The following is a 24,922-nucleotide window of genomic DNA, read 5'->3' as shown; positions in this document are numbered from 1 at the left end:
GTCTGGTCCCCTCTGACCTTCACCACATCACCTCCCGGTGCTCCCACCCACAGTAGGATATCTGCAGTTCTCCGAGCATTCCTGGGTCTGTTGTGTGGCTCTCCTTTTGCACCTGCTTTTCTCTCTGCCAGGTCTACTCATAGCCCCTAGCATATGTGGTGAAATGCTTCCCATCCCTTAGCGTAAGTGACTGCTCCTACAGACTCCTACGGCATCTTGCACCGTCCTCATCGCTGCCCTTCATGTATGGCCATGATTAGTGTCTCCTTCACACAGCAGAAACCACTCGAGGGCCCAGGAGCAGTTTTTTCCATCATAGTAGCTGCTTATAATTGTGCCCGTGTCAAGCAGACACCCAAGAAGTATTTGTCAAGTGACCAAAATGATAAATCCCTTCATCTGGCACAGGGGCTGCCAAGTGCCTCAGCCTCACCTAGAACTGATTGTTCAGAATGCACATTTGAGGACCCTACTTGGTGATTCTGATGAACTAGGACTAGGTGAGACGTGGAAATCTCCATTTTTAACCGGCACCCTCAGGGAGTCATGAAGCAGCTTCCTGGCAGCTAGGGGGGTGGGTTGCAGAAATGGTGGTCAGAAAGTCCTAAGTTGTAGGGGAGCACATTACAAATCCAAGAAGGAGATCATGAGATATTTCCTGGAAGAGGTAGTATTTTCTCTGTGCTGTGAGTGATGAATAAAAATTGAACATTAGAAATGATGACGGAGAAAAGAGATGAGCAAAGGCTCAGAGGCGGGGGACTGTGTGGGTGGAGTGCAGGTATTTGAAGGGGCTGGTGAGGGATGAGGCTGGGGAACAGGGTTCAGGTCACCTGGATACCAAGGAGGAAAAGAGGTGCCTCCAGCAGGGTTCTGAACAACGTTAAGGACTTGTGTGGGCTGGTTAGGTTCTTTTGCCTTCCTGGGGCTAGAGCCTGACACGGGACTGTGTCACCACAAAGGTGCCTATCTGCTCACCTTTTCTCTTTGTAACATTAACAACTTCTGCAAAACTCCAGCACCTCTTCTCGTATTTAAGATATACTTTCCCTATAGACAAGGTTGGCACACTTTTTCTGTAGGGAGACAAGCAGTAAATATTTTAGGCTCTGTGGTCTCTGTTGTGACTGCTGACTCTACCATTGCAGACGAATGCGGCCACAGATGATGTAAATAAATGAGGGTGGCCGTGTCCCAGTAAAACTACTCAAAAACAGGTGGTCTGCCGGATTTGGCCTGTGGGCCAGTTTGCCAGCCCCTGGTGTAAAAGAAGGCATGGTTTAATTTGTTTCCTTACCAGTCTTCAGTACAAGATAAAGAGCAGAGAGTCTTGTCTGCTTGGGGAGCCTAGAGGCCTGAGGTGTTGGTGATGGTGTGAGTGAGGGGCAGAGGGAAGAGCCTAGGATTACCAGCTTCATGCTGGGGAAGTGCCTGAAAAAACCACTTCATCACATGAGGATGTCAAGTGCTTTATCATCCTCACTCTTTTTCTTGGGAAGTTGGCTTTGTTGATTGTCATTCAGGGAAGCTCTCGTTTAATGACTTCATATGCTCTTGTTGCAACTTGCCCTAAGAATATTTCAGTTAAGCCACTGATTTATGCCGCTAGTTATGGAGACCACACTTAATGCTGGGTCCTTACTGCTATCAAGTGGCTACTTATCCCTCAGCCGGTACTGCTTGTGGCGGGCAGTGTGCGTGGCTGAATGGGGAACACCTAAGCCGGCATGTGCAGCCTTTTCCACATCATCTTGGGAGGCTTTGTCTGAGGCAGCACATGTGGGAATTTTCTATTATCACCCACTTTCAAAGGAACCTGGGGTCCTGGTTGTGTGAAAGTGAGTGAGCTTCTTTGCAGCAGTGCTCTCAGGGCCTTTGGTCAGGGTTAAGCCATAAAATGCTTGCCCTGAAACATGTCCAGGCAATGGTCAGGTTCAGACTGAGGTCAAGAATAGTTCAGGTCACTGGGAGTGGATCTCAGAGCCAATCTCTGCCTTCCCACATCCGGTGAGTCACCACTGCAGTGCTGATTGCATGTTCCTCAGGACGAGATCTCTAGATGCAATCCATATCACACCGCCCTAGGATGTGTTGCTTGAAATTTGAAATGATAGTAAAACAGATGCCATTTGGACCAATTGAGATGGCATCCATTCCTAACTAGGTGCTGGCCTCCCCTTACCCTTTCAGTACATTTCTGAAAAATTGTGCTGAAGGAATTTTTGTAAATCAAACAGTGTTTTTCGCTTTGATACACATTCCCACTTCAGGTGACCTTCACTTCCACTTGTGACAGTACTATGCTCTGGGCCCCTCCGACAGGTAATTATAAGTGGATGGTTGGTGGAGGCCATGCCCATGTGAGTGGCATTGGGTCTGTACTGTGCAGCCTGCCTCTATGTCTTAAAGCCAGCATCCTGCCTACTCGCAATTGATTTCATTGCATGATTAAAATGGCCAGAATGAAAGAATCTTGACCCTTGTCTGGCTCAGAGTGGTGTGTGCAAGCTCTGGACTCATAAAGCAGCTGTTTGTCCTTCAACCAGAGCCGCTCGTGTCTCAGTCCAGTTCCTAGTTCAGTCAGGGCACAGTGTACTCTCAGCTCAGAGGAGAGCAGGCTGAGTTCCCGTCCTGCTGGCCAGGACACTGATGCAAGGCTGCTTGTGGGTATTTAAGGATCTGGACATCTTGGAGTTCCCAGCCATGCAAACAGAGGGAGCCAGTTTTATATTTTACCCTGAAAGTAATGTTAAAAATAGTGATCGATGAGGCCGGCCCCGTGGCGTAGCGGTTAAGTGTGTGCGCTCCGCTGCTGGCGGCCCAGGTTCAGATCCTGGGCGCGCACCCACGCACCGCTTGTCAGGCCATGCTGTGGCAGTGTCCCACATAAAGTGGAGGAAGATTGGCACGGATGTTAGCTCAGGGCCAGTCTTCCTCAGCCAACAGAGAAGGATTGGCATGGATGTTAGCTCAGAGCTGATCTTCCTCACAAAAAGAAAAAAAAAATGATCGAATTCTTGTGTTAGCCCATAAGGCCACCTTAATACAACGGTAGCTGAAATGCTGTACGTTTCCAATTAAAAAAATGGCAAAATCTTTTGAATTTGAGTAGCTCAAGTGTTCACAAAGTCAATATGAAGTATCTAAAGTAAAACTGAATGATGGCATTTGAGGATGCCTGCATCTAGTTTGAGGAAGGGTATAGGCAGGAAATTTAACCAAGAGTCTGTAAGCTTTCCGGGTCCTTTAAAAATAAGGGTTAGAATACTTTTGAGTATTTTTTATGAGTAAGCAGAGTATTATATCTCCTCTTGATTTGTAACCTACAGCTTTCCTCAATAGGTCTAGATCACTAACATGATTTTAATGCTTATCCTCTATGATTTAGGGCAGTTTTGACTTACAAAACGGAACAACAGAGGGAGATAGATTTTTTTCTGTGATAACTGATAAGAATTTGAAAGGGTGGAGGAGGAGGAGGCGGGTGGTGAAATAGAAGACGGACAGCGATGTTTAATAAGGAGCTCACAAGCTCAGCAGGAAAGAGAGTCACCCAAACGCCTGGCATCCCCCACCCCCAAGGGGAAAGGCGGTGATGGCAGGGGCTGGGGTTGGGGTGCTGGCCCTGACTGCAGGGCTCCCCCAGGGCCCACCCTGGGGCCGTCTCGGGGGAGAGCAGCAGGAGGGGAAGACGGAGAGGCCAGCGGCCCTGGCTGCATGGCGGAGGTGATCTTTGCAGACTGGGGCTCTTTCTTCCAGGTGTGCCTGCGTTTGCTCATGTGCTGTTTGTCTGTGGAAAAGACTGTTAAGCTGTCAAATAGTGAACTACCTCGGTAGTTCCTGATGCCGTGATCATGGTTTTGGTCTCGTTTCTTTTAGGTTACCCCTGTTTCAGGCCAGTGCTTTTGCATTTCTGGCCCCTGCTCGAGCCATCCTGTCTTTAGATAAATGGAAATGTAACACCACAGGTAATTGCAGCTATTTCCACATATGTCATTGGGGGCCTTTGATGCAGGTGGTAAAAGGGAGGCCTGGATGTGCTGCCCTCAGCAGCGTTAAATCCTTTTTGGAGTCAGGCACAGAACACACAAACTAGCAAACAGCTTAGAATGCTCCAGTCCGTGGATCGTGTTCCTGTCTGTCTCTCTATCCACTCGTGCATCCCTAACCCCAGAGCAAGTAAGGACCAGAAAGGACCTCATTTCTCTATGCTAACGAAATTGATAAACATGGGAATGGAATAGAAAAGTATTTGTGCTATTTTTCTGCCTCTTTCTTTCAGTGGATTTTATGAACCACCAGTAATCACTCTCTCTGCTGCGTCAGCATCCCTTCTCTGAAACATCTCTGCTTTTTAAGGGTCTGGCTGCTTTGGTTTTCTGCAAATGACTTTCATCCCCCCACCTCCCCGTAGTGATTGCAAAGATCCTTAAATAACCCGATAAGGTCAGGAAAAGATCAGCTAGGGGATTTGAGAAAATCAGACCTGTTGTACTCTCAAAATACTGTTAGATTTTTAGGTTCTAGGAGCAAAGTTATCCAGCCTTCATTTCCTTCCTTGCTCCTAGGAGTTACCTTGTGACCACTGATTTGATTTAGGAACTGGAAAAGGCCCTCTGTTTTATCTAGGTTTTTAAAACCTCAGTCAGGCAACCTCGCCATTGGGTATTTCAGTTAGCTGCTTGCAAAGGTTGGTCTTTGTGTGAGGCTGGCACTCGAAATGTGCATCACCACTTCAGTCAGCTTTTGACAAGCCGGGAGCTCTCAGTGATGAATGAATACGGTTAAATTAGCATTGGGGAGTCCACCTTTCAGTATGGTAAGCCGTACTGTTGTAACTTGAATTTTAGGGATGGGTATTAATATAAATATACTTGAAACAGGGAGGAAATTCTTCTTACAAAGAATAAAATGAATATGTCCTGTGAAACATCAGTGTCACTCCAACAAAAATTTTGTCTTTGTTTTTGTTTTCAAGATGTTTCAGTTGCCAATGGGACAGCAGAACTGTTACACACAGAACACATCTGGTATCCCCGGATACGCGAGGTAAAGGAGGAGCGTTGCCTGCTCATGGCTTCTTTCTGTTTCTTCTCAGCTTCACTGTTGGTTGTGCCTAAGAAATTGCAGTTGCTTGTACTAAGCTGCCCTTTTCTTTTTCAACTACTGACATGTTTATTTCTGTTGTTAAACTGAATTTGGATGACAGCAGTATAAAATAAAGCATGCAGAAATGTTCTGTGCAGTCAGACAGTATTGTTTCTCACCCTTGTTTCCCTCCTCCTTTCTCCCCCTTTCCTCCCGTGCACCCACAGACCTGCCCACTCACACCCTCCAGCGTAACCAGCCGAGGGGAGTGCCTCCCTTGCACTGAGCTACAGAGGCTTCTCAGAAGGCAGCAAAACTATTCATTCCAGCCTCAGTGTTTGCCTATATCTGTGGAAGGAATTAAAGATACTTGTCTACTACGGTGCATTTGAACAGCACAGGGCATGGGAGTCCTCAGACGTGAAGAACGGCAGTTTGTCCAGATCTTTCAAAACCTACAAGACCATTCACCATTAGTTCAGAATTAGCACCGATACGGCCGTCGTGCACAACAGAAACATTCCTTTAGAATTTTTATCAGTAACACTATATTTTAAATGTCCTGCAGGGGCTAACTTTTTTTTGTTTTTAATAAGTTTTTTTATTTTTATTTATTATTTTTTGAGGACGATCAGCCCTGTGCTAACATCTGCCAATCCTCCTCTTTTTTGGCTGAGGAAGACTGGCCCTGGGCTAACGTCCATGCCCATCTTCCTCCACTTTATATGGGAAACCGCCACAGCGTGGCTTGCCAAGCAGTGCATCGGTGCGCACCTGGGATCCGAACTGGCGAACCCCGGGCCGCCGCAGCAGAGCGTGCGCACTTAACCGCTGCTGGGCTGGCCTGGGGCTAACTTTTTAAAGTCAAGAATCTTTGTAATGCAATGTTCCTTGGAGCGTTCCTCCGAGGCTGGTTGTGAATGTTTTAAATGAGAATTATAAGTTGTGTCTGTCTCGTTTCTCCGTGGGAAAGGCCAGTTGACTTTGTGTCCAGTGCCTGTTTCTGTAATTCTCTCACGTCAGTCACATCACACTGAGGTTTGCTAGGCCCCCTTCACCCCCTCTGGTTTCTTTTGGGGTTCCCCAGGAATTTTCCAGCTCTGTCATGCCTGTTATGTAATAACTCGATGCTTTGCAGAAGTATCAGTTGTGGTTGCAGGTGACATTGGGGTGTGTGATGTACAAGCGGCTCACTGCCATGTCTATGCCTCTCTTGTTCCAGATCCAGGGAGCCATCATCATGTCATCATTGATAGAAGTGGTCATCGGCCTCCTGGGCCTGCCTGGGGCTCTGCTGAAATACATCGGTCCCCTGACCATTACGCCCACGGTGGCCCTCATTGGCCTCTCTGGTTTCCAGGCAGCGGGAGAGAGAGCGGGGAAGCACTGGGGCATCGCCATGCTGTAAGTGTTCTGAGACCACTCAGGAGTGGATGGTAAAAATCTCCCTCTTCCTACTACTGAGGGACAGCCTCTTTGAGCATTTGGAACAGTTACGCAAACTTTAGGAGGCTTTTTAAGTGAAAATAGTCTGACAGTTTAAACTTTATTTGCTTTATGCTAGGGAACTATTGAAGGGTTTTTTAGACCCAGAGGTTTGGAAGTGACATGCAGTCAAGGTATTCCAGAGACAGGTTTGGCAGTGATGTGTAGAGGGAGGGTTGTAAGGTTTTAAACTTGGGGAAGGGAGTAAGATGGTGGCACCATTAGTTCTTAACCTCTGAGGTCACGCCAAGTCTCATGCACATGAGTTGAAATACTGAGGAGCCAAATCCTTTAGATGAGACTCAAAAATATTTCCAGACTGGCAGGAGGCAGAGATGCTGTGGGAGGATGTGTTGGCATCCAAGGTGACATGGCTTCCAAGGCCAACCAGAGCTCTGCACACCTGTGGGGAGGCTGTGGTTCCTGCCAGAGTCCTGCTCATCAGTGCTGGTCCTTGTGCACAGTACTTCAAGTCCATTGAAGATGTCACTTACCCCTTTAAGTCATGTCAGTAAAGACATCCAGGACGTTGATAATATTGTAAGATTGGTTATTAGAGCCACAGAATTCTGTGTACCAGAAACAGAACCCACATTCTTTTTCTATGTCTGTAGAGCATAGTAAGAGTTGACTATATCATAGGGAAGTGCTTCCAAGACTCTCAAATTTTACCGACCAGTAAAATTTCTAAAACAAATTAAAACAAACAGGATTTCCAGTTGTTTTTCTTTTGCTTTGTGAAATATTCTGTGATTATTCAATAACAGGCAGCCCTCACTGAGCCTGTGTATCATTGCTTTACATAACCCTCATTGCACATGTGGTAAACTAAGGGGGGTACAGTGTAATCCTGTTTAACAGCGAAAGAAACAGAGCCACAAAGATGCCGAGTTAGTTGCCCAGGGTCACACAGCTAGTAAGTGGGATGGTTTTCAAAACCCAAATAGTCTGACTGGAATTTAACCCATGACACCGATGTCTCTCTGTGTTAGAACATGATGTACAAATAAAGTGAATCTTTGCATCACTGTAATCCATATATGCTTACAAATTAAGGTACGTGAAAGTATTCAGGATTGTTCTGAATTTTCTTATTTCACTGAAGGTGGGTCAATATTCTCCACACCAGGTTGGTGTGTAGAATGCATGTAAGAATGTTCATTCAGTGAAATGCGGTAAGTTCCTAACAGGAGAAATTATATTTGTCATCTTACAGTAAACTTAGAAACCAGTAACAAAAGGGTGAACAAAACCCCCAAACTCCTTAGGAGCTAAAAAAAACACTGTTATATAACATGTAGTCAGAGAGGAGATTGAAACTTCACAATTGCTAATAATTTAGAAAATCATGATAACAGCACTAATCACACTGACAGAGCAGTCAGAGTTGTTCTGGAGAAAATTCATAACCTTTAAAGGCAAATAAAGTACATGAAGAGCTTATCTCCGGAAACTGGAAAAACCAGATTAAAAATGAGCCCAGTGAAAGCAGGGAGAAAGAATTAATAAAGATACAAAAAATATGAAACAAATAGAAGTGGTACATCCAAAAGCTGGTCCTTTGGAGAAGAACACATAGACAGACTTCTGGCAAGGCTCATGAAGGCGAGATGGGGGTGCACACACAAATGGAGGGATAAAACCCGCAGGTCTAGGGAGATTGAATTAATTCTATGCTCCTTGCCTCCAGATTTAAAAAAAAAAAAGATAAAATGGGTGGTTTTCAGAAAAGCATAAGTAACCTAAAGGGACTCCTTCTTCTCCTGAGCTCTAAAGTCGGGGCTCCTCAGAGCTTGGTCCTGGGCCGCCTCCTCTCCATGTGCTCTTCCCCTAGGAGATGTCATCCAGTCCACAGCACCAGCAAGTGTCTGTTATGCTGGCAACTTCCACAGAAACCCGTAGCCCAGACTCCTGAACTCCGGGCATAGATCCAGCCCCTGACTTGAGCTCTCCATTTGCTGTTACACAAGATATCTCAGACTTTAAAGGAGGAAAGCTCTGAACTTTTGATTCCCTCGTTGCCCCCCAAACCAGTTCCTCTCCTGTTGTCCTCTTTTTAGTCAAAGGCACAACGATGCGCTCAGTTGCTTAAACCAGAAACCCTGCAGTCGTCCTTGATTCTTCGCTTTCCCTCTTGCCCCATGTACCACCTGTCGATCTGTCCTACCTCCAAAACAAGTCCTGTGTCTTCGGGGTCTTCACTGCTACCACCCTCAACAAGCCTTACTCTCAGCCATCGCTTTTGAACTGGTCTCCAGCTTCTCTTTTGCTCCCTTCCTGTCCGTTCTCAGTCCTGTAAAATGCTTGGCCGTTATCTCTTCACGGCCTCCTCTGCCTCCTCCTTTTGAAACTCCAGTTAGACTCATGGAGTTCGGGAAGATCGTAGGTTGTCTTGTCACAGTGTCTGAAACCTCACCAGCTGCCCCTTGGTGGTCCATTTACATCTTGGGCTGAGCACTCAGGGCCTTTTCCCTCTGGAGTCTCAGGCAGGCATTGATAGGAAATGATCTTGAATTGTTTCATGGGTGCCCTCCTCTCCTCCATTCCTGCTCATCTCTTTCTGGAACTTCTAGAATGTTGGACCTCCTGAGCTCTTCCTCTACTTTCCTCTTCTGTTTTCCATCTCTTTCATGTGTTTTTGTCTATTCATGGGAATTTTCCTCAGCTTTATCAGTGAATCTTTCCATTGAGCTCTTCAGTTCTGCTCTCATGTTTTTTAGTTTCCGAGAGCTCTTCTTTTGTACTTAGGCTGTCAGCTCTGTGAGGGCAGGGCCTCGGCTCTGTGCAGGTCACCACAGAACCTGTAGTACCCCGCTCACTGTCACAGAGCAGGCGTTCTCTAAGCACGTTGTGGATAAGTGAGAGGAGGAGCGGGAGGCATGAGTACACCCGTGACCACAGGGAAGGTCAAGAATGTTGTCGAAGGACCTCTATCCCTAGGAGAAGACCTGGGCTCCATTGGTTAGACAGTGAGTGTATTATATCTTCAAGGAAGAGAGAATTCCTGCACTGTTTAAACTGTTCTGGAGCTTTGAGAGAGAAGGGAAACTTCCCAGTCAACTTTATCTTAATGACATTTCCTGACAGAGCTAATACAAAAGGGAGATCCTGAACCAACTTTTTCCTTCCTGGGGTTGTGTAAAACCCTGAGCTGAGTTCACATATGTTCAGTTAGTAGCGTGCTAGGCTCAGCCTGTTTCTCTTCTGTAAGGCTCCTTGTGATCTGTTAAAATGCAAGTATGCAGAAGACTCTTTTCAGAAAAGGGTCTTAGTCTCCAGCTCTGCACACACTTATTTTTTTAGTGCCACGTCTGTAAATGTATTTGGGAGGAATGATCCATGGAACGTGGTTTGGGAAAATGCTGGGAATAGAAGGATTTTTCATGAATAAGATTTTAAAATGCCTCATATTTTAATGGTGAAAGACTTAAATCAGGCCTGCCTATTGAAATCAAAAACTGAGACAGGCATGTTTATTAACACCAGTATCATTTGAAGTTGTTCTGGTTGTGCTAACCAATGTGTAAGACAAGAAAATAAAATAATATGGCTCAAAATACCAGAAAGGTCAGGGAGAAGGGAATGGTGACTTGCCCTTACAAGAATTCAAATACCTTCCAGAGCTTAATAACAATACTGTGGTCCTGGGACAGAGTAGACATTGGTAGGGCAGAACAGGAGGGATAGAAATAGAACCAAGAAGAAATTCATATTTAGTGTATGATGGCAGTCACATTTGAGATAAGTGGGGAACAGAAGAATTGGGTAGGAAAAATGGGATAATTATTTGGAAAAAAGTTAGCTTCCTGGTTAATGTCAAATTACATTTCAGTTAAAGACTTAAATATAGAAAATAAAACCATAAAAGTGCTAAAAGGAAAGCTACATAAATATTTAACAAGACAGGGAAGATCTTAAAGCAGATATTAAAAGAGAAAGATTGATAGATTTTATTCCTGATGCATTTAAAACTCATATCAAAAACCACTGAAACTAAATTATAAATGAGTCTGGGAAAATCTTTACAACTAATTCCATAAGAAGGGCTAATGTTACCAATTCATAGAGTTTCGCTAATTACTATAAAGGAGAGAGAGTTCCAGTGGAGTAATGGATGAAGGATATGATAAGAACAGCCATGTAACAAAAAGAGGAAATACAGATAGCCAATTAGTGTGTAAAAAGGGTTATCCTCCCCAGTTATCACAGTGCATGTTCACTCAGATCCGTTAGCAGTGGGGGTGGTGGTGGATCAGGTTGTACAGCATGGGTTCCTAAGTCACTCCAATGGAGGTGGCATTTAGAGACAGATTGTCAGGGGAGGGTAAATGTGGCAACCTTTCTAACACATGCTTAGGTCCTCGATGGGAACTGCTTTTTTCTTGAGGAAACTTATTTTTTGTTTACTTTTCTTATGGATAATTTCAAACCTATTCAAAAGTAGAGAGAATAATGTAATGAACCCACTGTACCATCACCAAACACTCAAGTCTCATTTTATCAATATCCCCAAATACATTTAAATTCTAGTCATTTGAAGTTTAACAGTGATTAAACAGGGAAATCTAAAATAAAATAATAGTCCCTCCCACCCCCATCCCTCAAAAAAATCTCCTCGTGATTAACTAGTAAAAATGTAATATTGATCCTTCCATAGACTTATATCGTTTACGCATAAATACAAACATATGCGCTTATACAGCTTTACCATTATATTATCTTATAATTTGTTTTTTGCCCCAACAATTTGTCGGGCTCACCTTTCCAAGACAGTGTGTTTAGAGCTATTTCATTCTTTGTAAAACTGCACAATGTTAAATAGTATGAAATAGTCTATAATTTATTAAACCATTCCCCAATTGATGCTCGTGAATGTTGTTTAAAGTATTTGCTGTTGCAAACAATGCTGAAATATGTATCCTATGTATTCAGATGTAAAGAATGAGTATTAAAATGAATGATAATACAGTGTTTTATATTAATGAAATCGGTAGAGATTTCAAAGTATGATAAGACCCTGTGTTACAGTGAGTAGCAAATGAATGTTCTTGGTCTCTGCGTGGGATTGTAAATTCACCCAGCCTTTCTGTATTTGGCAGTTTGTATCAGAAGGTGTTTTTTTTTTTTTTTTTTTTTTTTCCGGAAGATCAGCCCTGAGCTAACATCCGTGCTAATCCTCCTCTTTTTGCTGAGGAAGACCAGCTCTGAGCTAACATCTGTTGCCAATCCTCCTCCTTTTTTCCCCGCAAAGCCCCAGTAGATAGTTGCATGTCATAGTTGCACATCCTTCTAGTTGCTGTATGTGGGACGCGGCCTCAGCATGGCCGGAGGAGAAGCAGTGCGTCGGTGCGTGCCCAGGATCCGAACCCTGGCCACCGGTAGTGGAGTGCGCGCACTTAACGGCTAAGCCATGGGGCTGGCCCCAGAAGCTTTTTAATAAGGTATTTACTGTTTGACAGATCCGTTCTAGTCCTAGGAACTTGTTGTAAGGCGATATTCAGACAGGTGCCAGGGAGAGGTGATTCTTCACGGTTGTTTATGTTTCTCCCAATGTTGTACCATGTGGGAATTGTTAAACAAGTTGTGGTACATCTATAAGGTGGAATGCTAAGCAGCACTATGATGATCATGCAGATCTCCATCTGTTGAGGTCATGGCATTAATAGGGGCTCCACGCTGGTTGGGAAGCAGCATGTAAGGTGTGATTCCAGTATGGGTCAGATGATGACCTGTTTGTGCTCTCACGGCAAGGGTGACATCGGTCCTTCCTGTCTCCCTCTCTAACCCCAGTGCCCAGGACCCAAGGACTTGTAAATATCCAGGGAACAGAAGCTGTTCAGAATCAATAGACCAGGATGTGACATGGTTGTCACCCAGTGGTGGGATAAGTGATCTTTAGGTTTTTGTTCTTCTTTTTGCTTATCTGCCTTTTATAATTTTCCTACCTTTTAGTATGTATTGCTTGCATAACATTTATAAGGTAAAAGAGAGGTCAACGAGAGCAAGCAATATGTAAATGTGAGGTGGAAAGAGCCAGCTATGGTGGGTGGAACCCTGGCCTGAGGATCTGGGGCTCGGATCCTTGTCCCTTCACTTCTCAGCCAAGGTGTGTGACTGGGCATGTTCCCCCACCTCTGAGCCTCTCTGCTATGGGGCTGCCTGGCCTACCTGCCCCACAGGTGTATTTGAGGATAAACATAAATTAGAAGTTGATGGATTTTGGAGTGGGAAGAAGATGGAGCATTCATTTGTCTAGTCCACTCACTTAATTTGTGCTGCCAGATTTAGGCCTGGGATCTGGATGTCCTTCGAATTCTGTATGTGTCCCTATCCCCTTTTAAAGATGCTTTGAAAAGTGGCCACCACAATGCAGGTGTAACTGTCAGGTGGGGTGTTGCCTGAAATAATGATAACGGTAATAGCAGACTTGGGGCCTTTTTGCATCTCAGAGCGTTCACTTTGAAATAAGTTAGCATTTTTTAAAACATGAAAATTTTATGTTGGTCTAAGTTTAAAATAAGCCAGTTTTAGTATCCCTCATGGCCATATCATTTTTTTGGTTAAACTTCACCACCCCAGGAGCGTTGGAATAACATGGGCACCATGTGTATTTTCAACCTTGAACTGGTACTGACCTGGTGACCTTGTGGCAGGGCAGAGACCCCCGTTGCCAGGTCAGTGAAGCACCTGAGTAGGTGGGGAGACGGTGGAGCAGCACCGGCCTGTTCTCCAGCCAGTTGCAGTCTGCACCTCATTAGGAGTGTGACAGTGAGGCTGCGCTTGACTGGTTGTCAATGGGGCTGATAATTCCATCTCAGCAGTTGGAACTGTGCCCAGGAACAATTAAGCTCAGCTTTGACTGAGAACCTACTCCTCTGCCAACTCTCCCTCGGGTTGTAAGTGCAAGAATGAGTCCCTGTGGGTGATGAAACGCATTGTTGTACGCCTTTATTGTTTCAGTGGTGGGGAGGCATCCCACACCCACCACAGCCGGGGCACCGGACAGAGGAGGACGTGTCAGTCCTGCTGCAGGGAAGTCACTTGATGTTGCTGCCTCCCGCAGGGCTCAGTGCAGCGGGGTCGGGAGTATGGAGCTTGGGGTAGAGGGACTTCTGAGCCCGCCCAGGCATCCCTGCCCTTTCGACCAGTGTGGCAAAGTCGTTCAGAGCCCAGGCTGTAGTTCTAGCCCCATGGCCCACCCGCCCTGCCAGCTCTAGCTGTATGATCTTGGGACTGCTGGCTTTGTCTCTCTGTAAAGTGGATGATCGAGAAGCCACTGCAGAAGGCTGAGGTGATGGGCGGGAAGACCTTCACATAATGAATGACACACAAAAACCTCTCAGGAATGTTATTATTAATGTCGAATTCTACTGTATATAGCTTTCTTAAATATTGAAGCTTTATTTTTTGCTTTTTAAAAGTAATTTAGGTTCTTTATAAGTAAATCAGAAGATACAGAAAAGTAGAAAAAAAAGTCACAAATCATATTGCTACTTAAAGCCAATCCCTGTGAGCATTTTGGATTCCCGTCCCTCTCTACTGTTTGTGTGCGCACGCGTGTGTGTGTGTACATGCACACTCGTGCAGTAGTTGTTTGTTTTTAGTTAATTCGTAGTTGTAATTATACAGTGTGGTATGTTGTGTCTATCATCTTGCCTTTGCCCTTACATAGTGAGCTTTTCCCATCAGTGTACACATTCTTTGGGTTTTCTTATTCTACTTAGGAAAATTTAGCCAAAGCATTTACATGGCAATTTCATTTCAATATCAAGAAATTCTAAGAAAAAATTCTAATAGCTTTCCAAAAATGGAATTTCCAAAAGATATGATTTCCCAAATAATAGTTAAGAGGACTAGCAGCTTTCTAGAGAAGTGAGTTGAACACGTGATCAATTTTGCTGTTGAAGCTTTGAGTATTACTTTAAAACACAGACATAGAGCCTTTAATCTAGTTTATTTTCTTTCTCTCCTCAGGACAATTTTCCTAGTATTACTGTTTTCTCAATATGCCAGAAATGTTAAATTTCCTCTCCCAATTTACAAATCCAAGAAAGGATGGACTGCATACAAGTTACAGCTTTTCAAAATGTTCCCTGTGAGTAGTCACCTTTTTTTCCCCTGACAATATTGCCTGTGGTTCATATGTAAAATGTTTAGGCGAAAGGAGGATTTTAAGCAGGTCCTCTTGGGGGACCATGTTTGTGTAGTGACCTCAGGGTACTAATGACCACCCAAATCGTCATGGACTTAAAGTTTAAAAGCGGTGGAAGGTTCTGATTCTGAAATTCTGTTAACAGTTCAAAGGAGGACACTGATTGTCCTTGGGATTGAGGGAGCTCTGACTCCACGTGGCCTCTGCAGACGCGTTGTCTACTATTCTTATTTTACCAGCCAGACTTAGGGTTAAAGTAACTTCACCTGCATAAAACTGCTCTCTAAATGTGATTCATTCAGGGAATAGGTTTTCAGCAGATCTGTTGTGTGTGTTTTCTGCAAAGTACTGACTCTGGTGGGTTCCGAGGTGTGATATTGAGACTGTAGGAAGGCGTGTGTTTCGCCAGCAGCTGCCGTCTCTGTTGGCCTGACAGAGCTGTCCTTTGACCCTTCAGATCATCCTGGCCATCCTTGTGTCCTGGCTGCTCTGCTTCATCTTCACGGTGACTGATGTCTTCCCTCCTGACAGCACGAAGTACGGCTTCTATGCTCGGACGGATGCCAGGCAGGGCGTGCTCCTGGTAGCCCCGTGGTTTAAGGTCCCATACCCATGTAAGTATTCTGGTGGCCAGAGGGGTCAGGAGCCCATGAGGGGCCAGTTTAGAGGAGTTGGAAGTTGACAGAAGGTTCTCCAGCAGGAAAAGTCTTCTGTGTTCCAGAATGTCCCCTGGAGGTCTTACCAGTCTGGTCATTTGAAGATCTGACAGCAAAAAAAGGGAGGCCCTGTCTTTGGAGTGCCATAATTAACACACGGAGGCTAACCAGCTCCCTTCTCAGATTAACTAGTTGGTTCTTTGGGTTCCACTAGGATGAAATCCTGACAAGGAGTCTCTTGGCAGGTTTGAGGTCTGGTGGCTAGGATTTGAGGGCAGCTGCTTAGAAAGGCAAGTATAGCACTACGTAGCACCAAGGCGCCAAGAGGAACAGACTTGAGTGGGAGGAGCCTGAAGATTAGCAAGAAAACTGCTCAAGCATGATGGAGTTTGTGTAATCTTTTAATGGATAGCTATAATCTTTTTTTTTTAATTTGGTCATAGCTTTCAGAGGAAAATTGATATTCACAAATAGATGGAAGATGGGTCTTAAGTTATAATTTAAACGTTGGATAACTCTTGACAAGGTACGGCGGGGATACGATCCCTAGCTGAGATATCACTTGGATTCATGTTGCACACTTCTTAGACCCCCTCTTCAAAAGTGACTTGTGTGAGCCCAGGGTTATTAGTGCTTGGTTGTTCTATTGTGAAGGCTCTGTTCCCAGCATTTGGGGGTTTTATTAGAATTGAAGCCTGAGCTTCGTCAGATTGTGCCAGTTTATTCCTCTGCTTAGCAATCCCATCTTCACATTTTATAATGACAAGGAGAAAAAGCAGGAAAAGCCAAGAATATTAAGATTGGGTCAAAGACAACTGTTCTAAGTATGTTAAATGACAGCGATGTTGGTGTTGTTCCTTCTGTTCTTGACATATTTACAAACACTTTAAAAGTTTAGTCTTTCTAAAGTAACGTTCTCATCAGATCATGTGGTCCAAGTGTGTATTTATGTATACCTGTCCTTTTTCCAAAAAAAAAAAAAATGCATGGTTCATGTACGTGCATATGGTCTGAGATAAAATGAGATTGAGTCAGTTGGTGAGGCTGTCAGGAGGAGGCGTGGGAGGGCAGGCAGGAAGAAGCCTCCAGGGCACGTGCTGGGTGGTCTCTCTGCTTGTGCAGGCAGCTCCCAAGATGAGCACGAATAGGAACATGGGGGGGGCTGTCCAGGAGAAGCAGCTGAGCATGTGGCGAGGGAGATCTCCCCCGGGGCCATGGAGCCCGTGCGTGAGAAGGTATCACCGAGTGGACAGGGCGCTTGGCATCGTGATGGCAGTGAGTGCCCGGCTCCTCTTCGTGACAGCCTTTAACTTGCCTGAGCTGCCCCCTTTTGTCAAGACTCCCCTAGGTAAAAAGCCACCCCTAGAGGGCCAGAGGATGTAGCCTGATGTACTCACTGACGATTTGGCTGAATTTGGAGACAGGTTTTCAAATATCTAGAGCAGCGGTTCTCAGTCTTCAGTTAGCTAAGAATTACCTGGATTGGTTGTTAAAATACAGATTTTGGACCCAAAATATCAACAGTGCCGAGGTAAAGAGATCCTGCTGTAAGGTAACAATGTAAATTAAATGTTCTAGTTAAAAGGAGAGATGAAATAACAGTTAAGATAGAACGCTGGAAGCCAACAAAGTTTTTAATACATCTATATAATCTGAAGGAAAAGGGATCAAAAACTTAGATTACAAATTTTAAAATGTTGAAGTAGGTGGGATAAAGATTTTAAAATTCAAAATTAAGGACTTCTGGCAAAAGGGAAAAGAATAAGAAAACAGTAAAAGAGACCAAGGAAATAAAAGGCAATTTCTGAAAAATAGTAAATAGCCAAATAAAATAAGAATCCCTCCCCCCAAATCAGGAGACTAAAATGAAACCACAATGCTACATCAGTAACAAGGTAACTATGTAAGAGATTATTTAGAAAATATAAAATGTTGCTTGATAAAGAAATCACCTGCATGAGAAAAATCTGTTCCAAACTAACCCGGAGATGAGCTGTTGACCAGGCCTGTTGCTGGCGGGCAGAGAGCACGCCAAGCTGTTGCCCATGGGCGTGCCCCCTGCCCCTGATCACAGGCTGCCTCTGGTCTTTGGTCTGTCCCCACGGGGGAAAGTGGCCCCAGGTGGGAGCAGTTCTGCCCTCACACACACTCCAGGCGTGTTCTGCACATCTTACTTCATGAGTCATCTCTCTCTTCCCTGTTACCCACGAGACAGAGGCCAGGCCCCCTCTGTGTGGCTTGTCGAGCCCCTCCTACACCTGCCTGCCCCACGCTGCACGTGCCTCTTCTGAGCAGCAGCCCCTTCCTGCCCACTTCTGCTTGTCTGCTGATGCTGAGGCCGCTGCCCACCCAGAACGTCCCTTCACTCGGCTCCCCATCTCTAGGCCCTCTCTGGACAGGGACCGCACCTCTTCTGCCTCCTGACTTGTACTCCATGTGTCCCAATTTGGGTTCCCTTCATTTGAAGTCTAACCATTACACTTTCCTAGATCTTTCAGTGACCTGTTCCCCCAGCTGCATTGTACAAGAGACCATTTTATCCATCTTTCTTTTTCCACTGTGCTTATACTTAGTGGCTCTATTATAACTAATGGTTCAAGGGAAGAAGTTATCAAAGAAGTGTATTCATTCTAACAGAGGAAGTTCCTCATGCTATTTTTATTAAATAACATCTATGGCTTTCAATGTCCAAATCGAGATTTTTTTATTTAACGGTATCTCTGATTAAGAATTAACTACATCCAGATACTCAAAATGAAGCTACCTGGGGACTTCTCTTTGCTTTCTTAAAGGAAACTATTTCATTTGCCATAACATGGCTTACTAAAAAAAAAAAAAGTGCTGACATAACACTAGAGAAGGGTTGTCTATACCTTGTGCCATGTTTACTGTCAGGATTTAAATTTAACTGGTGACCTTTCACTGCTTTTTCCTTTGATGCCACTGCCTGGGCGAGAGCACCATTATTTTGTACCCTGCTTTGCATAGCAGGGCCAAAAATCCTTCTCATACAGTCCCAACGCAGCAGGCTGTGTTAAACTGTAGTTGAGTAGACGCTGAGTGTGGCTTTGAAGCAGGAGGAGCAGCACGCGCCTCTTCCAGCCAAACAATTTCTTCTTTTAAATGAAGACATAGAGCAGACCAGTCCTGGTTATGGCATCTTCATCTGACCCAGCAACTGTTCCCGGGCATCTGGTGCGTTGATGACTTAGGTTTAAAAATAAGCAAGGAGTTTCCACAAGGCTCAGAATCTGAGCACATCTTGTCGAGTCCCCTGATGTACTGAATGACTCTGTCCTGATGACTCTGCCTGCCCCACTATGAAAGTGTGTGAGGTTTCATGTTTGTTTTCCTTCCTTAGTCCAGTGGGGACTGCCCACCGTCTCAGCGGCTGGTGTCATCGGCATGCTCAGCGCGGTGGTTGCCAGCATTATCGAGTCCATCGGGGACTACTACGCCTGTGCGAGGCTGTCCTGTGCCCCACCGCCGCCCATCCATGCCATAAACAGGTACGTCCTGAGAAAATGAGTTCTTCCTCGGGCCCAGCGCCTGCGACTTGGCTCTTTGGTTTGGATAATCTTGGAGAAGAAACCAAGAGTGTCAGCATGAAGGCAGCCAAGCATCAGGGCTCTTTCTTGGCCATTTGTCTTTGGACGAGTCACTGCCCCACTTTGCTCTCATTTTCCTCATCTGTCACATGGAGCGGAATTCCCACCCTTCCTCCCTCACAGTGGCAATCACATAAGACGTTCTCTGTGAGACCACTCCAAACCTTAAACTCACTAAAAACAAGTGCTGGACGCTGCCTTGTTCTTTGCTTGGTTTGGGGTCATGGATATAAGTCCCTTAGATTTCCCAGCTGTTCTTAGGGGTAGATGCTGTGTCATCTATTCACGATTACAACTCATATACTTAGAGACAAGAAGAGCAGGAATCAATGAAGTCTGCAGAATCTAGAGGTTTTGGGGCTGTGGGGTTTACGTTCTCAGCACACCTGGTCTTTAGTTTCTGGACGCTGGGAGCGAATTGGGCCCTATAGAGGCTACAGAGAAGAGAAAATAAATAGCTCAGAGCATTCACCCTTTTGCAGCCAGCTGCTGCCCCTCCAGGAGCAATTGTGTGTGATGAGAGCCAGTGGGCTGGTGTCTTAGCATCTCTTGCATTGGTTCTGTTAGGGTTTACAGTCCTGCTTTTTCTTTCTCTAATGGAGCTGTTGCACGTGATTACATTACTTTATATTGATTCTTTAAAAAGTTCTAATGTTTATAAAATTACAAAGCATTTCCTTCCTGATGAAACTATATATTAATCGTAAAGGAATCAAATCAATGGACACCCCATGTTTGTCTTAGGTCCCAACAAATGACTCTGTTTTCTGGCTAAAATCTTTTAATGAGGAATGATTTTTGAACACCTGTGTCTAATGTGTGGTTTAGAGAGGTGTTTCTGCAAGTTGAATGAGCATGGGGGATGCCATTACAATGCAGGCTCTGCTTTGGCAGGTCTGGAGTGGGGCTTGAGATTCTGTGTTGCTAACCCTGCCGGGAAGCGTGGAGGCTGCAGGTCTGTGGACTCTGCCTTGGGGTCGCTACCTTTTAGAGCATATTTCAGAGTATTTCCCCCATTGAATGAATGTTTCTCTTTCCCCCCGTTCCTTTACATTTTAGGGGGATTTTCGTGGAGGGTCTCTCCTGTGTTCTCGATGGCATATTTGGTACTGGGAATGGCTCTACTTCATCCAGTCCCAACATTGGAGTTTTGGGAATTACTAAGGTACAAATATTTTTCTAATTAAATGGTTGGGCCTCTAAGCATTGGTCCATTTCATTGATTGGTCTGACCACCGGGAGTTCCAAAAGGAAGGCCTTTGATTCTGAGATGATCATCTCCCCCATCTCCTTTTTTGTGTTGATGGGTTTTTGGAATGCCCGTGGAGGTCTCTCCTCCCCCTGCTGGCCCAGATAGGCAGGCACTCAGGTGCTGCCATTCCTCTGTGCATTCTACAAATTTGAGTTAAGCCCCGACCCTGTGCCAGGCGACTTCTAGGCAGTTGGTATACATCAGTGAATAAAGAAGAAAACTGTCCCTGTCCTCGTGGAGTTAACCTTCTACCAGGGAGGACAAGCAATGAACAAAAACATGGGGCAGGGTGGGGGGTGTTGGGAGCGAGGGTGAGTAAGTGTTAGATAGGGTCAGGCTAAGCCTCCTTAAGAAGATGACCTTGAGCAAGGGCCCGAAGGAGGTGAGGGAGGGAGCTGTGCAGGTGCCTGGGAAATGGCCATCCAGGCAGGGCGATGGCCAGGGCAAAGCCCTGTCATGGGAGCAGGCTGGCGTGTTGCAGATCAGCAAGGAGGCCAGTGGGGAGGAGCAGACGAAGTCTCCCAGGTAACTGAGGACCAGGTCACGCAGACCCTGTAGGCTGCCAGAGGCCGAGTGGAATGGGTGCCCCAGGGTGTGACTCCATCTGGTTGTTTTTTTTTCTTTCCTTCTTCTAAGGGTCACTTTGGCTGCTGAGAGTAGACCATGGGGGTGGGGGAGGAGGTGGAAACTGGAGACCACTTAGGAGATGATGGGACTAGTTCTAGGTGAGAGATGATGCCACTGGTTCCAGAAAAAAAATCGGTCTTACAGTAAAGAATTAACATGGTTTTTAAACCTTAGCAGCAGAATCCTTCTCTTTCAGCTGAAATCTGTTGGTGGAGTTAGTGGATAAAACAAGCCCCAGCGAGTCACTCAGGTTGAGCACGGCCTGGGTCCGAGTCCTACTCACTTGCCTCTCTCCCCTCCCACTCCACAGAGACACCTGACCCTGGGGCTGCTGCACCCCACAATGCAGCTTCCTATAAGAAGGAACCTGCTCCTAGGGCTCGCAAATTTATTACTAGCAAATAAACTTTATATCCCAGTTGCCTTGGACCAGAGTATGCTGTTTGCCAGGTTGTGTGCAGCTCGCCCCGGCCATTGTATGCTGTGCAGCCAGAGACTTGAACTGGTTCACCTTCCAGGATGGCCTGTGTGAGTCACAGATCTCCCTTCTCCCTCATCAAGCACTGTATTCTGAGAACTTGAGGATGAGCCAGAGCCTTCTAAACTGTTTGACCTCCATAAAATTAGAAATCCTTCCCCCAGCTCTCTGTGAGATTCTATAACCAGATGAAACCAGATACTAAGTTTGGTTAATTTTGACTGCAAATCCAGGTGAGAGGGAGCAGGGCATGCACGGTACATGCCTGACATGTTGGTTGGTTTTCCTGTAAGTTGGCAGGGCCATCGCAGAGCCCAGCCTCAGGTTTGCAGATGGCCCCATCTGCTGCCTGTTGCTCCTGGCACGTGGCATGTGAAGTCTGCCTGATGAGCACTTCCTCCAGGATCCTTGGGGAGAAGCAGATGCTGAGCACATGGGCACTGAAAGGGGCAAAGCCATTCACTCTTTAGCCAGTTTGCTGCCGTGGACTGTAGACATATAACTAACCCAAAATAACGTAGTAGTAAAATTGTTGTAGATGGTGGGACTCTTGGGGGGAAAACAGTGTAACAAGCCAGTCCCCTTTCTGCATCTCTTTAAAACACATCCTCATGTAACTTATCCAGGGTCACCTTAGGGAGTAAGTGGTGTTGCTCATTGAGATTCCTTTCTAAAACATGACTAAGGTTTGTGGAATAATTATCTTTATTACAGTTTAAATGATGCCAGCGAATTCTGAAAAGGTACCCTGCCAGCAGTTTTAATGAGCTAATTGATCTTTCGTCTGAATCCGTTTGGTTATCACTTCCCCCAGGCAAAGATGTCATCCGTTCAAGGGCACTGTCAGCCCTGGAATTTTTCATTGCTCTGACTGACAAGGGGGTATAGCTGAGCTGCCTTGGGGTGGGGAAGTGGGACTTGCAGCAGAAATTTCTACAGCTGATGGGAGATCCCTGTCTAGGAGAGGGAGGCATGAGGTCTAGGCTGTCTTCTGCCCCTCGCCCAGCTGAAAGATGGGACAAGTCACTTTTCTGTGTAGAGCTCAGGTCTGAAATCTGATGATTCTAGATCTACATCTATGCTGTCCAATATGGTAGTCAGTAGCTACATGTGGCTGTTTAAGTTTAAATAAGTTAAAATGAAAAATTCAGTTCCTCAGTCGGACTAGCCATATTTCAAGGGCTCAGTGGTCACATGTGGCCAGTGGCTGCCGAAGGACAGCACAGATACAGAACATTTCCCTTGTTTAGGAACAAGAACATTTCCAATGTTCTGTGTTATAGACAGTTCTGTCTGACGACATTGCTCTGGGCCATTGTATCAGACGTCAGGAGTATAGAAAGAGGGTGATCCATGGTTCTTCCACAGACTCTGCCTCCATTTCCTGGCACCTCTAATATTTGCTGTCCTTTATCCAGTTATGACATTCCATGTACCTGGAAATTCGAGCCTATTCGATCAGGAGTTGAGGCTGCCTACCGCGCTGTGTGTTCTGAAGTTCTAAGGTGTTGGACTCCATGTGCAGGACCTCTCTGCTGAGTGTGTTCCAACATCTGTCCCACGCGAGGGGCTCCATGACACGATGGGGAGGGGGCTGCTTTGAATTCCAGCCCTGGCTCCATCACTTTCTTCCCACGTAACCACGAACAAGTTACATCACCTCGCTGAGTCTCAATGCCCTTGTCTATAAAGATAGTTTGCAAGGCATCGGAATTAACAACTTGATGTAAAGCACTTAGCAAAGAGTCCTGGCATGTGGTAGGTGCACAGTAAACTATAAATACTGTTATTATATGATACTTAGTTCTAAGTTTATTTCTGGGAACAGAGTGAACACCATCTCCCCTGACTGTACTGTCTCTTTGGTGGTATCCAGAGAAACGGCATTTCTCCTCTGCTGCCTTCCACACTGTTGAAGACTTTGGAAAGTCAGAAATGCAGTGGCGATTTTTCATTGTCCCTGAGGCGGAGCCGAAGTTCAGGAAGGAGGTCAGAGAGAGGCGATTAGGAGATTCCAGGGAGTGGGCAGCGGGAAGGGAGACGCAAAGGCTCCGTGCAAGCACCAGGAGGGCAGGGATTTTAGGGCTGTGTCTCTGGTATTTGGAACAGAAGTCTATAATAGGCACTTGGTCAATATTCGTCGAACAGAAGAATGGCTTAGTTGCTGCTTATTTTTTTTGACAGCGTCTAAGGCAGATGAGTCTTCCTTCCATGCATGGTTTTCATATAAGATTTATTGTTTCAGGTGTCCCTGGGGCTGCCTGGCCCTCCGCCTGCACTCCTAACAGGGCTGACTCTGCTGGGAGGTGGTCTTTGCACAGGTGGTTCCCTCTGCCTGGAGGCTCTTCCTCCAGTGAACTCTTACTCATCCCTCAAGACTTCCCCAACTCTTCAGAGTTTCTCTTCCCTGCTGGGCTCCCATGTAGTGTATCAATTTCAGCAGCACAATTATTTGATCATAAGCTTGTGACGTACTCATCTTTGTACTGCCCTGAGTCTAACAAGTGCTAGTCATAGAGTAGGTTCCTTAAAAAGGTTTGCTGAAAAATGAGCCATTTATAAATAAAAGGCTTCGTTATCAGGTAATATAGCCAGGCTTAAATCAGTGTTGCTCGATTTGCCAGTTTGCATGACATTTTCACTGCATCCCTGCACTTGGTGGTGGTGTAGTGGGAGGAGCCGTAGAGTGGAGCCAGTGGAGCCTGGGCTCCAGTGTCAGCTGTGACTGAGCCTAGCTGGGCAGCCTTCTCTTCATACACTCAGTAAGAGTCAACTCTGATTCTGAACCAGCTGGCCCTTGGGTCCTTTGAGAAGGTGCTGGAAGCTCTAGACCAGCACTGTCCAGGAGAACATTCGCAGTGGTGGAAATGTTCTACACTTGTGCTGTCCCATGCGGAAGCCACCAGCCACACTTGCCTTAAGAGCACTTGAAATGTGGCGAGTGCAACTGAGGGACTGAATTTTAAATTTCATTTTGTTTTAATTAACTATGTAAGTAGCCATCTTTTCCTCATTGTAAATCACAGATAAAGCCATGTGGACACTGGACACTCAGATGTTTCTGGAACTTCCTTTACCTGGTTTACATTCTCAGGGTGTTTTCCTGGGAGAGGCAGCACAGAGTGGGGGCCAACAGTGCAGGATTCTTGAGCCCAATGCCTGCTCCACCTCCCGCTACCTGGGTGACAGGGGGCTAGATGGAAGCTTTTAGAAGGCAGAGATCAGGCTTAATATGAAGATGAGATCATGTGGGAAATGCTATACACAGTGCTGCGGAAGACTCCCCCCAGAGTAGGGAGATGCCAGCCTTGGAATCAAGGAAGGTTTTTCAGAGGAGGTAGAATTTGGATAGTGTTTTGAAGGATGTGTCTGGGAACCAACCAGAAGAGGGATATGGGAAAGGGTGTTCCAGATAGACAGGCCTGGACATGCCTGGTACACTGGGGAGCAGGCGATAAGCCCCAGGGCAAGGAGCTCGCCTGTAGGCTTGGCTCCCTTGGCAAGAGCCTGAGAAGTGAGTTTTATTTCATCAGCACCGGAGGACTTAGGCAGGGGACTGACCTCCCAAATCAGTCT

General features: G+C 45.7%; 1 protein-coding gene across 7 annotated transcripts in view; it reads left to right on the top strand.

Moving 5' to 3' along the window:
* The window catches only part of SLC23A2 (solute carrier family 23 member 2), a 130,372-nt gene that overhangs the window by 94,187 nt on the left and 11,263 nt on the right, over positions 1-24,922 (top strand). For 6 of the 7 annotated variants that reach the window (XM_058563158.1, XM_058563154.1, XM_058563153.1 and 3 more), the window contains 7 exons: positions 3,880-3,968; positions 4,979-5,049; positions 6,311-6,492; positions 14,548-14,668; positions 15,183-15,339; positions 18,743-18,890; positions 20,049-20,154. In XM_058563158.1, the coding sequence (XP_058419141.1) occupies positions 3,880-3,968; positions 4,979-5,049; positions 6,311-6,492; positions 14,548-14,668; positions 15,183-15,339; positions 18,743-18,890; positions 20,049-20,154 (874 nt within the window). The remainder of the gene's footprint in view (positions 1-3,879; positions 3,969-4,978; positions 5,050-6,310; positions 6,493-14,547; positions 14,669-15,182; positions 15,340-18,742; positions 18,891-20,048; positions 20,155-24,922) is intronic. The other variant, XM_058563159.1, reaches the window with a different exon arrangement.

Source organism: Diceros bicornis, chromosome 19 (assembly GCF_020826845.1).
Source record: "Diceros bicornis minor isolate mBicDic1 chromosome 19, mDicBic1.mat.cur, whole genome shotgun sequence".
NCBI classification, from domain to species: domain Eukaryota; kingdom Metazoa; phylum Chordata; class Mammalia; order Perissodactyla; family Rhinocerotidae; genus Diceros; species Diceros bicornis.
Note: the sequence above shows the minus strand (reverse complement) of the source record. Positions and strands in the feature narration are given on the sequence as shown.